The following is a 15,294-nucleotide window of genomic DNA, read 5'->3' as shown; positions in this document are numbered from 1 at the left end:
GTTTACCTTCCCTGCTGAGGCTCATGGTGACACATGCTCATACTCCCAATTGGGACTCATACTCTGAGACATGTTTATGATCACTACTGGAGCTCATGCTCTGATACGGTTTTCAGTGGAGCTCGTACTAAACTCTAAGACATGTTTATGACCATTGCTGGAGCTCAAGCTCTAATACGTTCCTCAGTGGAGCTCGTACTCTAAACCATACTTATGCTCCTTACTGGGGCTCATGGTAGAAAATGTGCTCTATGCTCCTAGGACTTAGGGTCTGATATGCAATTGATCCCTCCTGGGAGTTATGCTCCCAACTAGGGGCCCATGCTGTAATGGATGCAAGTAAACAAACTTTGATGATATAGTCATTGGTTAATGTTACAGTAAGGAATTGTAATGTTCTGTTTAATGTTACAGTATGGAACTGTAATTTTCTGGTTAATGTTACAGTTCAGACCTGTAGCATTCAAGGTAGCTAAAGACAAGTTTATTAGTTACAATATTGTTATAATTGTATCTGACTTTTTTAAATGGTTGTGGTATTTTTTTGTAACTAATGTATGCAGTATAAAAATCTTTTGTTGAGTCACAGCATAATGTAACAGAAATGTTACAGTAGTAGTTCTTGTCTGTTATTGCTAGTATTGTGTGCTATAACTGATTTTTTGTGAACTTCCAGGCTTTATCTCCACAGGTTCTTCATGTACTGTAGTAAGTTTAATAGTATGGTTATGTTAGATTCTACCTTTGATGGGGCATATGTGCTTAGTTGTGATTAAGTGATATGTTGCTTTCTTTTTTGAGCAGCAGCTTTTGTTTTGATTATGAGGAAGTATTACTCTGTGAAGGTACATAATGATGTATATTGCAGGGTCTGGACAAACTGTGTCAGTTGTAGTGGAGCTTGAGGCAACAGCAGCACTTCTGGATGCTCGTTATAATCAGAGAGTCAGAGGTCCCCCACCGCCTAAGCTGGGCTTTGCCCCATCACCTCTCAGTTCACTCTCTACCCCATCAGTACCCTCTCATAATTCTGCTGGGAGTCATGATTTACATAATGGAAGAAAGGCAGAACAAACAATAGACAGTGGACATACTGAAACCTCAGATAAAATGAAGAATGACAACAATGGGAGACTAACACCTGACGACTCAAGTAAGACATCAAATAATACTGCAGGAAAAATTTCTTCACACAGTTTCAATATGTTTGAACATTTAAGCAATTTGATAAAATATAAAACAATTTCAGAAAGAAGAATAAGCCAACAAGACTCAGTCGGAGCAGATGCCCAAAAAATGAAACCAGTAGAAGGGCAGCAAACCCCAAGTGACAGATACCAATTTACTAGCAGTGGTAAGGAAATGCCTCAGCGAGACTCTGTCCTGGACTATTCAGAGTCAGTGAAGTCCATCTACCCAGCATATCCTAGTGATGTGGTCAACATTCTGCCTGGGTTGTCTGACCTTGAAGATTTGGGAGATGACCCCCTCCCACCTCTGCTATCCCAGGTCACAGTAATTCTTGATGGCTGCAGCTCCTCGCCACCACATATTGTCAGCGTAGTGCGTCAGGCAAGAGTAATGTGGCCAGGTGTGGCTGTCATCGTGGGTTTGGATGAGGAGAAGCGCGGAGAAGTGGATGATATCAGCCATTTGTCTGGTGTGATGCTTGTTACGGTGGGTGAGCATGGTCACCAATCATTATGTAAGTTTGTCAAAATGTTCTCCCTTTAATACCATTCTGTATTCTGTTTAAAGATCACAAAAGTATAGACAACAAAGATTCATCAAATTCTTTAGTCTTCAATAAACCCCTATGTTTGAACGTTACAAACATTACCGTCTCCAGCATGAATGCAATAGTAAGACCCAGAGTCTTACTGTAACAGACTACAGACTGGCATGTTTCAGCATGAAGTAGCTCATGTCTGCTGAATATGAAGTAGTCAGTCATCGCAGGGTTGAGGAGAGAATGTTATGTCAAACAATTTTTCTTGTTTTACTTCATTTTCCTCTTGCTTAGGGTATCTTCATGTAATCGGCTGAGTGATGTAAAATTATGCTTTAGGAAAAATGCCTTAAACACTTTGTCCAAAAGGCCTGGGTTCAATCAGAGGCAAGGTGAAATTAGTTGTGGTGGGTGGAAGGGTAACTACCAAGAAGTCTTGAAATTAAAGCAAAGTTATGAATCCCTTAAACTTATTTTATAAGCAGAGAATTAATTTCCCAATACACATGGGATGTTTGAAGCCTTTTCCATGTACCTGTGGATAGTAGTTTTAGAATATATGATGAACTGGGAACTAAGTAAGGAGGTCTGGATGAAGAAATGTCTCATTATCGTTATGATATAAAGGATGAAATTACCTTTTAACGTGACATGGGTAAACAGATCAGAAATCAAAAAAGATGATAGGGAGAGAAAAGAGAAAAGATGATGAACTACATAGAGATTGTAGAAATCTTTAGCAGATTCCTCACGTGTCGTAGAAGGCGACTAGAGGGGACGGGAGTGGGGGGCCAGAAATCCTCCCCTCATTGTATTTTAACATTCTAAAAGGGGAAACAAAAGAAGGAGTCACACAGGGAGTGCTCATCCTCCTCGTAAGCTCAGACTGGGGTGTCTAAATGTGTGTGGATGTAACCAAGATGTGAAAAAAGGAGAGATAGGTAGTATGTTTGAGGAAAGGAACCTGGATGTTTTGGCTCTGAGTGAAACAAAGCTCAAGGGTAAAGGGGAAGAGTGGTTTGGGAATGTCTTGGGAGTAAAGTCAGGGGTTAGTGAGAGGACAAGAGCAAGGGAAGGAGTAGCAGTACTCCTGAAACAGGAGTTGTGGGAGTATGTGATAGAATGTAAGAAAGTAAATTCTCGATTAATATGGGTAAAACTGAAAGTTGATGGAGAGAGATGGGTGATTATTGGTGCATATGCACCTGGGCATGAGAAGAAATATCATGAGAGGCAAGTGTTTTGGGAGCAGCTGAATAAGTGTGTTAGTGGTTTTGATGCACAAGACCGGGTTATAGTGATGGGTGATTCAAATGCAAAGGTGAGTAATGTGGCAGTTGAGGGAATAATTGGTATACATGGAATGTTCAGTGTTGTAAATGGAAATGGTGAAGAGCTTGTAGATTTATGTGCTGAAAAAGGACTGGTGATTGGGAATACCTGGTTTGAAAAGCGAGATATACATAAGTATACGTATGTAAGTAGGAGAGGTGGCCAGAGAGCATTATTGGATTACGTGTTAATTGACAGGCACGCGAAAGAGAGACTTTTGGATGTTAATGTACTGAGAGGTGCAACTGGAGGGATGTCTGATCATTATCTTGTGGAGGCAAGGGTGAAGATTTTTATGGGTTTTCAGAAAAGAAGAAAGAATATTGGGGTGAAGAGGGTGGTGAGAGTAAGTGAGCTTGGGAAGGAGACTTGTGGGAGGAAGTACCAGGAGAGATTGAGTACAGAATGGAAAAAGGTGAGAACAAAGGAGGTAAGGGGAGTGGGGGAGGAATGGGATGTATTTAGGGAAGCAGTGATGGCTTGCGCAAAAGATGCTTGTGGCATGAGAAGCGTGGGAGGTGAGTTGATTAGAAAGGGTAGTGAGTGGTGGGATGAAGAAATAAGATTATTAGTGAAAGAGAAGAGAGAGGCATTTGGATGATTTTTGCTGGGAAAAAATGCAAATGAGTGGGAGATGTATAAAAGAAAGAGACAGGAGGTCAAGTGAAAGGTGCAAGAGGTGAAAAAGAGGGCAAATGAGAGTTGGGGTGAGAGAGTATCATTAAATTTTAGGGAGAATAAAAAGATGTTCTGGAAGGAGGTAAATAAAGTGCGTAAGACAAGGGAGCAAATGGGAACTTCAGTGAAGGGCGCTAATGGGGAGGTGATAACAAGTAGTGGTGATGTGAGAAGGAGATGGAGTGAGTACTTTGAAGGTTTGTTGAATGTGTTTGATGATAGAGTGGCAGATATAGGGTGCTTTGGTCGAGGTGATGTGCGGTGAGAGGGTTAGGGAAAATGATTTGGTAAAGAGAGAAGAGGTAGTAAAAGCTTTGCGGAAGATGAAAGCCGGCAAGGCAGCAGGTTTGGATGGTATTGCAGTGGAATTTATTAAAAAAGGGGATGACCGTATTGTTGACTGGTTGGTAAGGTTATTTAATGTATGTATGATTCATGGTGAGGTGCCTGAGGATTGGCAGAATGCTTGCATAGTGCCATTGTATAAAGGCAAAGGGGATAAGAGTGAGTGCTCAAATTACAGAGATATAAGTTTGTTGAGTATTCCTGGTAAATTATATGGGAGGGTATTGATTGAGAGGGTGAAGGCATGTACAGAGCATCAGATTGGGGAAGAGCAGTGTGGTTTCAGAAGTGGTAGAGGATATGTGGATCAGGTGTTTGCTTTGAAAAATGTATGTGAGAAATACTTAGAAAAGCAAATGGATTTGTATGTAGCATTTATGGATCTGGAGAAGGCATATGATAGAGTTGATAGAGATGCTCTGTGGAAGGTACTAAGAATATATGGTGTGGGAGGCAAGTTGCTAGAAGCAGTGAAAAGTTTTTATCGAGGATGTAAGGCATGTGTATGTGTAGGAAGAGAGGAAAGTGATTGGTTCTCAGTGAATGTAGGTTTGAGGCAGGGGTGTGTGATGTCTCCATGGTTGTTTAATTTGTTTATGGATGGGGTTGTTAGGGAGATGGATGCAAGAGTTTTGGAAAGAGGGGCAAGTATGCAGTCTGTTGTGGATGAGAGAGCTTGGGAAGTGAGTCAGTTGTTGTTCGCTGATGATACATCACTGGTGGCTGATTCATGTGAGAAACTGCAGAAGCTGGTGACTGACTTTGGTAAAGTGTGTGAAAGAAGAAAGTTAAGAGTAAATGTGAATAAGAGCAAGGTTATTAGGTACAGTAGGGTTGAGGGTCAAGTCAATTGGGAGGTAAGTTTGAATGGAGAAAAACTGGAGGAAGTAAAGTGTTTTAGATATCTGGGAGTGGATCTGGCAGCGGATGGAACCATGGAAGCGGAAGTGAATCATAGGATGGGGGAGGGGGCGAAAATCCTGGGAGTCTTGAAGAATGTGTGGAAGTCGAGAACATTATCTCGGAAAGCAAAAATGGGTATGTTTGAAGGAATAGTGGTTCCAACAATGTTGTATGGTTGCGAGGCGTGGGCTATGGATAGAGTTGTGTGCAGCAGGGTGGATGTGCTGGAAATGAGATGTTTGAGAACAATATGTGGTGTGAGGTGGTTTGATCGAGTAAGTAATGTAAGGGTAAGAGAGATGTGTGGAAATAAGAAGAGCGTGGTTGAGAGAGCAGAAGAGGGTGTTTTGAAATGGTTTGGGCACATGGAGGGAATGAGTGAGGAATGATTGACCAAGAGGATATATGTGTCAGAGGTGAAGGGAATAAGAAGAAGTGGGAGACCAAATTGGAGGTGGAAAGATGGAGTGAAAAAGATTTTGAGTGATCAGGGCCTGAACATGCAGGAGGGTGAAAGTCGGGCGAGGAATAGAGTGAATTGGATCGATGTGGTATACCGGGGTCGACGTGCTGTCAATGGATTGAATCAGGGCATGTGAAGCGTCTGGGGTAAACCATGGAAAGTTCTGTGGGGTGTGGATGTGGAAAGGGAGCTGTGGTTTCGGGCATTATTGCATGACAGCTAGAGACAGTGTGAACGAATGGGGCCTTTGTTGTCTTTTCCTAGTGCTACCTCGCACACATAAGGGGGGAGGGGGATGTTATTCCATGTGTGGCAAGGTGGCAATGGGAATGAATAGAGGCAGACTGTGTGAATTGTGTGCATGTGTATATATGTATATGTCTGTGTGTGTACATATATGTGTACATTGAGATGTATGGGTATGTATATTTGCAAGTGGGGACGTGTATGTATATATACGTGATTGGGGGTGGGTTGGGCCATTTCTTTCGTCTGTTTCCTTGCGCTACCTTGCAAACGCGGGAGACAGCGACAGAGCAAAATAGATGAATATATAAAATAAATACTTTAGCAGAATTTGAAGGAGTAAACAAAATGTGGCAGAAATTTGATGATAATGATAGAAATATTTTTTTAGTACTTAATTATTTTTCCCACCTTCATGAAGTGTAATTAGAAATATGCAAATAATAGCCTCATTTACAGGCAACCAGTCTTTACTGTCTTTATAATGTACCAAAACCACAGTCTACCTTCCATAACCAAGCCTCATGGAGTCAGGTTTTCTTTACCACATACCATGCTTCACCCCGTTAACAAAATGTTGCCCCATATATAATGTACATTTCTCAAATTTTCTCCTTTTACACACACTCATATACTTTGCCTCCATTCTCTACAGTTCTTCTTTGGAATCTGCCAACCGTACTGTGTCATTTGTAAACAAAGTGATCCACCACTCACACTTTCTCACCTGCATCATACTGCTGACCTGCTCTTTGCTCCAAGATCCTCACCTTTGATTTCCTTACCACAATGTTAATAAACAAATTAAACAGCCATGGTGATGCTGCACACACTTAATGTAAACATCAAACAAAAATTTAAGAAGTTGTACAATAGTACAAAAGGAAAGACTGGATAGACTGTCTACATCTGGACTGCCAGAAAACATTTGAATCTGTACCACATGGGATGCTGATTAAAAAGCTGGATCACCAGGCAGGAGTAAGGATGAAATTCCTTCGATTATCTCAATGGAAGGAAACCAAGGTTGCATGTTAGAAGAGCCTTTACCAAATGGGTTGAGATGACCTCAGTAAATGTGGAATGAGGAAGGGACAAACCAAAGATGGCCTCAATATGATTATTACCAAGTAGGCAATAAGAACCAGGATTCTGAGTGTGGGAAGGATTTAGGAGTGGACATCATCCCTAACCTGTCACCAGAGTCCCATATTAGGAAAATGATTAAGGAGGCAAACTATGTTCTGGCAAATATCAGAATAGATTTCCAGTATATGGACAAGGAAACATTTAGCAAGCTATTCATATCCTACATAAAAGCAAAACTAGAATATGCTTCTTAGGTTTGCCCACCACTCTTAACGAAGCACAAAGAGCTCATGGAGAAGATCTCAGGGAGGGCAACAAAGGTGGTACTAAACTTGAGAAAGCTGAGTTACAGGAAAAGACTGGAGGCTTTAAATCTACATACTTTGGAAGAAAGAAGATTGAAGGGTGTTTTTGATCACATCCTTTCAAGTTTTTAAAAGTGATTTGTGTTAGGGACAGTTAACACCTTGAGAATTATGAGGAAAGAGCAATCTAAGGACATAACATGAAATTAAGTAAGACACTTCTTAATGATAAGGTTATAAAAAAATACTTTGATAGTATAAGTGTGGTGATCAATAGAAGAGAATATCTCAAGACATGGTTAATGCAGACAGCATACATAGATTTAAGAGACTGTATGATAGAGAATATTCTAGAGATGGGACCCCAAGAGTGTAAAGCTAGTATAAGGTGGTGATATATTGAAGAGATTGACTCAAGACATGGTTGATGCAGACAGCATACATAAATTTAAGAGGCTGTATGATAAAGAATATTCTAGAGTGGGGCCCCGCAAGTGTAACATGAAATTAACTTGAAATTAAGTAAGACACTTCTTAATAATAATGTTATAAAAAAATACTTTGATAGTAAAAGGGTGGTGATAGATAGAAGAGAATATCTCAAGACATGGTTAATGCAGGCAGCATACATAGATTTAAGAGACTGTACGATAGAGAATATTCTAGAGATGGGACCCCAAGAGTGTAAAGCTAGTATAAGGTGGTGATATATTGAAGAGATTTACTCAAGACAGGTTGATGCAGACAGCATACATAAATTTAAGAGGCTGTATGATAAAGAATATTCTAGAGTGGGGCCCCGCAAGTGTAAAGCTCCCTCCCTGTATAGTACAAATAGGTAATTACACCTTGACTTATACCTCTAAAATTCAACCATTCACTTTTGTTCCCTTTAAAGGACCCTATACATACTCCACCTTGCATTATACTTGTGATCAACAGCCTGAATAACCAATCAATAATACCATCTCCCACTTTATTGAGATATTAAACTGTTGTTCCATCTATTCTTCATGATATACACATTTTGCCATGAGTAAAGCCTCTTCAATCTCCTATCCCTTTGCATGCCATGACTTTCTTATTCTGAATCCATCGTCATCCTAGCTGTAATATGTATACCTTCTTTTCATTAGACTATCAGAAGCCCATCAAAATACTCATGTCTTCTGCTCCTAACATCTTTTTCTGCTACCACCTTTCCATCCCCACTGTAGCCCCCATTTGTAATATTATTCTCCTCTTTCTGTTCACCTCTTTCCAAAGTGTTTTCTTTCTGAAACTTGCATTCCTTCCCTGCAGAATCATCCATACACTTTTCTTTACTCTCAATAGTAATATAACTTCTCATTCCACCACACACTACCTTTTTTCCACTAAGTCCATGGCTCACCTTATGCATTGCTCATACTTAAACACTGCTTTCCTGAATATCTTCCAATCTTTTTACTCCTCCCAGTTTCATGTACTTTCACTCTTTGCCATTCTTCACTCAGTCTCACCTTGTATCTCAGCACAATGGCCACCTCCCCAAGTTTGCTTACTGTCACCACGTCTTTCATTTCCTATTTTCCTAACTTCACCACCAACTTTCCCACTTGCCTCCACCAGGAAATGATTAGACATTCCACTTACCGCCCTACTCAGCACATTTACATCCAGCAACCTCTAATTTGCACCCTTGTCAATTAGCGCATGATCCAGTGACTCCCTCAAAACCCCAACCCCACTCACTCATGTATACTTATGAAAGTATATTATCTTGAACCATGTATTCCTGATCATTCTGCTTTCAGAAAATAACTCAAGCTTTACCCTTTTTCACAAGAAAATTATACCAGGATCGCTACGACCCTTCCTTATACTTTGAAATTGCCACTCCATCTATCTTTGTGTTCAGATCCCAGTTATGATTTGATCACATCAAAATTGTCACAACACCCATTCAGCTCCTTCCAAAAGCATTTCTTTCTTCTTCATTCTCTCACTACCAGGAGCATTTACTATAACAGTTACAAATCTCTCATAGCCTATTGTCATTCTATCCCACATTAACTTTAGATAAGACAATTGCAATAAATTTTCATGCACAGTAGGTAAGACAATTGCAATAATTTTTCATGCACAGTAGAGGCAAATTTTCAAATATTAGAAAACATACGTCTTAAGTTTGTTTTACAAATTACAGGGGTATAAGTTTGTTGAGTATTCCTGGGATATTGTATGGGAGGGTAAAGGCATGTACAGAACATCAGATTGGGGAAGAGCAGTGTGGTTTCAGAAGTGGTAGAGGATGTGTGGATCAGGTGTTTGCTTTGAAAAATGCGTGTGAGAAGTTTTTAGAAAAACAAATGGATTTGTATGTAGTATTTATGTATCTGGAGAAGGCATATGATAAGAGTTGATAGAGATGCTGTGTGCAAGGTATTAAGAGTATATGGTGTGGGAGGCAAGTTGCTAGAAGCCGTGTAAAGTTTTTATTGAGGCTGTCAGGCATGTGTACGAGCAGGAAGAGAGGAAAGTGATTGGTGCTCAGTGGGTGTCGGTTTACGGCAGGGGTGCATGATTTGTTTATGGATGGGGTTATTTAGGAGGTGAATGCAAGAGCTTTGGAGAGAGGGGCAAGTATGCAGTCTGTTGTGGATGAGAGAGCTTGGGAAGTGAGTCAGTTGTTGTTCGCTGATGATACAGCGCTGGTGGCTGATTCCGGTGAGAAACTGCAGAAGCTGGTGACTGAGTTTGGTAGAGTGTGTGAAAGAAGAAAGCTGAGAGTAAATGTGAATAAGAGCAAGGTTATTAGGTACAGTAGGGTTGAGGGTCAAGTCAATTGGGAGGTAAGTTTGAATGGAGTAAAACTGGAGGAAGTGAAGTGTTTTAGATATCTGGGAGTGGATCTGGCAGCGGATGGAACCATGGAAGTGGAAGTGGATCATAGGGTGGGGGAGGGGGCGAAAATCCTGGGAGCCTTGAAGAATGTGTGGAAGTCGAGAACATTATCTCGGAAAGCAAAAATGGCTATGTTTGAAGGAATAGTGGTTCCAACAATGCTGTATGGTTGCGAGGCGTGGGCTATGGATAGAGTTGTGCACAGGAGGGTGGATGTGCTGGAAATGAGATGTTTGAGGACAATGCGTGGTGTGAGGTGGTTTGATCGCGTAAGTAACGTAAGGGTAAGAGAGATGTGTGGAAATAAAAAGAGCGTGGTTGAGAGAGCAGAAGAGGGTGTTTTGAAATGGTTTGGGCACATGGAGAGGATGAGTGAGGAAAGATTGACCAAGAGGATATATGTGTCGGAGGTGGAGGGAACGAGGAGAAGTGGGAGACCAAATTGGAGGTGGAAAGATGGAGTGAAAAAGATTTTGTGTGATCGGGGCCTGAACATGCAGGAGGGTGAAAGGAGGGCAAGGAATAGAGTGAATTGGATCGATGTGGTATACCGGGGTCGACGTGCTGTCAGTGGATTGAATCAGGGCATGTGAAGCGTCTGGGGTAAACCATGGAAAGCTGTGTAGGTATGTATATTTGCGTGTGTGGACGTATGTATATACATGTGTATGGGAGTGGGTTGGGCCATTTCTTTCGTCTGTTTCCTTGCGCTACCTCACAAACGCGGGAGACAGCGACAAAGCAAAAAAAAAAAATATATATATATATATATATATATATATATATATATATATATATATATATATATTTTTTTTTTTTTTTTTTTTTTTTTTTCATACTATTCGCCATTTCCCGCGATAGCGAGGTAGCGTTAAGAACAGAGGACTGGGCCTTTGAGGGAATATCCTCACCTGGCCCCCTTCTCTGTTCCTTCTTTTGGAAAAATAAAAAAAATAATGAGAGGGGAGGATTTCCAGCCCCCCGCTCCCTCCCCTTTTAGTCGCCTTCTACGACACGCAGGGAATACGTGGGAAGTATTCTTTCTCCCCTATCCCCTGGGAGATATATATATATATATATATATATATATATATATATATATATATATTTTTATTTTTATTATACTTATTATACTTATTATACTTTATTATACTTTTTTTTTTTTCATACTATTTGCCATTTCCCACGTTAGCGAGGTAGCGTTAAGAACAGAGAACTGGGCCTTAGAGGGAATATCCTCACCTGACCCCCTTCTCTGTTGCTTCTTTTGGAAAATTAAAAAAAACAAGAAAGGGGAGGATTTCCAGCCACCCGCTCCCTCCCCTTTTAGTCGCCTTCTACGACGTGCAGGGAATACGTGGGAAGTATTCTTTCTCCCCTATCCCCAGGGATAAATATATATATATATATATATATATATATATATATATATATATATATATATATATATATATATATATATTTATCCCTGGGGATAGGGGAGAAAGAATACTTCCCACGTATTCCCTGCGTGTCGTAGAAGGCGACTAAAAGGGAAGGGAGCGGGGGGCTGGAAATCCTCCCCTCTCGTTTTTTTTTTTTAATTTTCCAAAAGAAGGAACAGAGAAGGGGGCCAGGTGAGGATATTCCCTCAAAGGCCCAGTCCTCTGTTCTTAACGCTACCTCGCTATCGCGGGAAATGGCGAATAGTATGAAAAAAAAAAAAAAAAAATATATGTATATATTATTTTTATTATTTTTTTATTATACTTTGTCGCTGTCTCCCGCGTTTGTGAGGTAGCGCAAGGAAACAGACGAAAGAAATGGCTCAACCCACCCCCATACACATGTATATACATACATCCACACACGCAAATATACATACCTACACAGCTTTCCATGGTTTACCCCAGATGCCTGACATGCCTTGATTCAATCCACTGACAGCACGTCAACCCCGGTATACCACATCGCTCCAATTCACTCTATTCCTTGCCCTCCTTTCACCCTCCTGCATGTTCAGGCCCCGATCACACAAAATCTTTTTCACTCCATCTTTCCACCTCCAATTTGGTCTCCCTCTTCTCCTTGTTCCCTCCACCTCCGACACATATATTCTCTTGGTCAATCTTTCCTCACTCATTCTCTCCATGTGCCCGAACCATTTCAAAACATCCTCTTCTGCTCTCTCAACCACGCTCTTTTTATTTCCACACATCTCTCTTACCCTTACGATACTTACTCGATCAAACCACCTCACACCACATATTGTCCTCAAACATCTCATTTCCAGCACATCCATCCTCCTGCGCACAACTCTATCCATAGCCCACGTCTCGCAACCATACAACATTGTTGGAACCACTATTCCTTCAAACATACCCATTTTTGCTTTCCGTGATAATGTTCTCGACTTCCACACATTCTTCAAGGCTTCCAGAATCTTCGCCCCCTCCCCCACCCTATGATTCACTTCCGCTTCCATGGTTCCATCCGCTGCCAGATCCACTCCCAGATATCTAAAACACTTCACTTCCTCCAGTTTTTCTCCATTCAAACTCACCTCCCAATTGACTTGACCCTCAACCCTACTGTACCTAATAACCTTGCTCTTATTCACATTTACTCTTAACTTTCTTCTTTCACACACTTTACCAAACTCAGTCACCAGCTTCTGCAGTTTCTCACATGAATCAGCCACCAGCGCTGTATCATCAGCAAACAACAACTGACTCACTTCCCAAGCTCTCTCATCCCCAACAGACTTCATACTTGCCCCTCTTTCCAAAACTCTTGCATTCACCTCCCTAACAACCCCATCCATAAACAAATTAAACAACCATGGAGACATCACACACCCCTGCCGCAAACCTACATTCACTGAGAACCAATCACTTTCCTCTCTTCCTACACGTACACATGCCTTACATCCTCGATAAAAACTTTTCACTGCTTCTAACAACTTGCCTCCCACACCATATATTCTTAATACCTTCCACAGAGCATCTCTATCAACTCTCTCATATGCCTTCTCCAGATCCATAAATGCTACATACAAATCCATTTGCTTTTCTAAGTATTTCTCACATACATTCTTCAAAGCAAACACCTGATCCACACATCCTCTACCACTTCTGAAACCACACTGCTTTTCCCCAATCTGATGCTCTGTACATGCCTTCACCCTCTCAATCAATATCCTCCCATATAATTTACCAGGAATACTCAACAAACTTATACCTCTGTAATTTGAGCACTCACTCTTATCCCCTTTGCCTTTGTACAATGGCACTATGCACGCATTCCGCCAATCCTCAGGCACCTCACCATGAGTCATACATACATTAAATAACCTTACCAACCAGTCAACAATACAGTCACCCCCTTTTTTAATAAATTCCACTGCAATACCATCCAAACCTGCTGCCTTGCCGGCTTTCATCTTCCGCAAAGCTTTTACTACCTCTTCTCTGTTTACCAAATCATCTTCCCTAACCCTCTCACTTTGCACACCACCTTGACCAAAACACCCTATATCTGCCACTCTATCATCAAACACATTCAACAAACCTTCAAAATACTCACTCCATCTCCTTCTCACATCACCACTACTTGTTATCACCTCCCCATTTGCACCCTTCACTGAAGTTCCCATTTGCTCCCTTGTCTTACGCACTTTATTTACCTCCTTCCAGAACATCTTTTTATTCTCCCTAAAATTTAATGATACTCTCTCACCCCAACTCTCATTTGCCCTTTTTTTCACCTCTTGCACCTTTCTCTTGACCTCCTGTCTCTTTCTTTTATACATCTCCCACTCAATTGCATTTTTTCCCTACAAAAATCGTCCAAATGCCTCTCTCTTCTCTTTCACTAATACTCTTACTTCTTCATCCCACCACTCACTACCCTTTCTAATCAACCCACCTCCCACCCTTCTCATGCCACAAACATCTTTTGCGCAATCCATCACTGATTCCCTAAATACATCCCATTCCTCCCCCACTCCCCTTACTTCCATTGTTCTCACCTTTTTCCATTCTGTACTCAGTCTCTCCTGGTACTTCCTCACACAAGTCTCCTTCCCAAGCTCACTTACTCTCACCACCCTCTTCACCCCAACATTCACTCTTCTTTTCTGAAAACCCATACAAATCTTCACCTTAGCCTCCACAAGATAATGATCAGACATCCCTCCAGTTGCACCTCTCAGCACATTAACATCCAAAAGTCTCTCTTTCGCGCGCCTGTCAATTAACACGTAATCCAATAACGCTCTCTGGCCATCTCTCCTACTTACATAAGTATACTTATGTATATCTCGCTTTTTAAACCAGGTATTCCCAATCATATATATATCGATATATATATATATATATATATATATATATATATATATATATATATATATATATATATATTTTCTTTTTTTTTTTTTTTGCTTTGTCGCTATCTCCCGCGTTTGCGAGGTAGCGCAAGGAAACAGACGAAAGAAATGGCCCAACCCACCCCCATACACATGTATATACATACGTCCACACACGCAAATATACATACTTACACAGCTTTCCATGGTTTACCCCAGACGCTTCACATGCCTTGATTCAATCCACTGACATCACGTCAACCCCGGTATACCACCTCGCTCCAATTCACTCTATTCCTTGCACGCCTTTCACCCTCCTGCATGTTCAGGCCCCGATCACTCAAAATCTTTTTCACTCCATCTTTCCACCTCCAATTTGGTCTCCCACTTCTCCTCGTTCCCTCCACCTCTGACACATATATCCTCTTGGTCAATCTTTCCTCACTCATTCTCTCCATGTGACCAAACCATTTCAAAACACCCTCTTCCGCTCTCTCAACCACACTCTTTTTATTTCCACACATCTCTCCTACCCTTACATTACTTACTCGATCAAACCACCTCACACCACATATTGCCCTCAAACATCTCATTTCCAGCACATCCACCCTCCTGCGCACAGCTCTATCCATAGGGGATATCCCTGGGGATAGGGGAGAAAGAATACTTCCCACGCATTCCTCAAGTGTCGTAGAAGGCGACTAAAGGGGACGGGAGCAGGGGGGCCAGAAACCCTCCCCTACTTGTATTTTAACTTTCTAAAAGGGGAAACAGATATATATATATATATATATATATATATATATATATATATATATATATATATATATATATATATGTATATATAATTTTTTTTTTTTTTTTTTGCTTTGTCGCTGTCTCCCGCGTTTGCGAGGTAGCGCAAGGAAACAGACGAAAGAAATGGCCCAACCCACCCCCATACACATGTATATACATACGTCCACACACGCAA

The 15,294-nt window shown here is 41.0% G+C and overlaps 1 protein-coding gene across 4 annotated transcripts in view; it reads left to right on the top strand.

The window, feature by feature from the left end:
• Window positions 1-15,294, top strand: part of LOC139749629 (uncharacterized) — a 73,045-nt gene that overhangs the window by 43,755 nt on the left and 13,996 nt on the right. For 3 of the 4 annotated variants that reach the window (XM_071663767.1, XM_071663765.1, XM_071663768.1), the window contains one exon: window positions 869-1,677. In XM_071663767.1, the coding sequence (XP_071519868.1) occupies window positions 869-1,677 (809 nt within the window). The remainder of the gene's footprint in view (window positions 1-868; window positions 1,678-15,294) is intronic. The other variant, XM_071663766.1, reaches the window with a different exon arrangement.

The sequence above is a fragment of the Panulirus ornatus genome, chromosome 7, assembly GCF_036320965.1.
Source record: "Panulirus ornatus isolate Po-2019 chromosome 7, ASM3632096v1, whole genome shotgun sequence".
In the NCBI taxonomy this organism is placed as follows: domain Eukaryota; kingdom Metazoa; phylum Arthropoda; class Malacostraca; order Decapoda; family Palinuridae; genus Panulirus; species Panulirus ornatus.
This window is presented reverse-complemented; position numbering and strand designations above follow the sequence as displayed.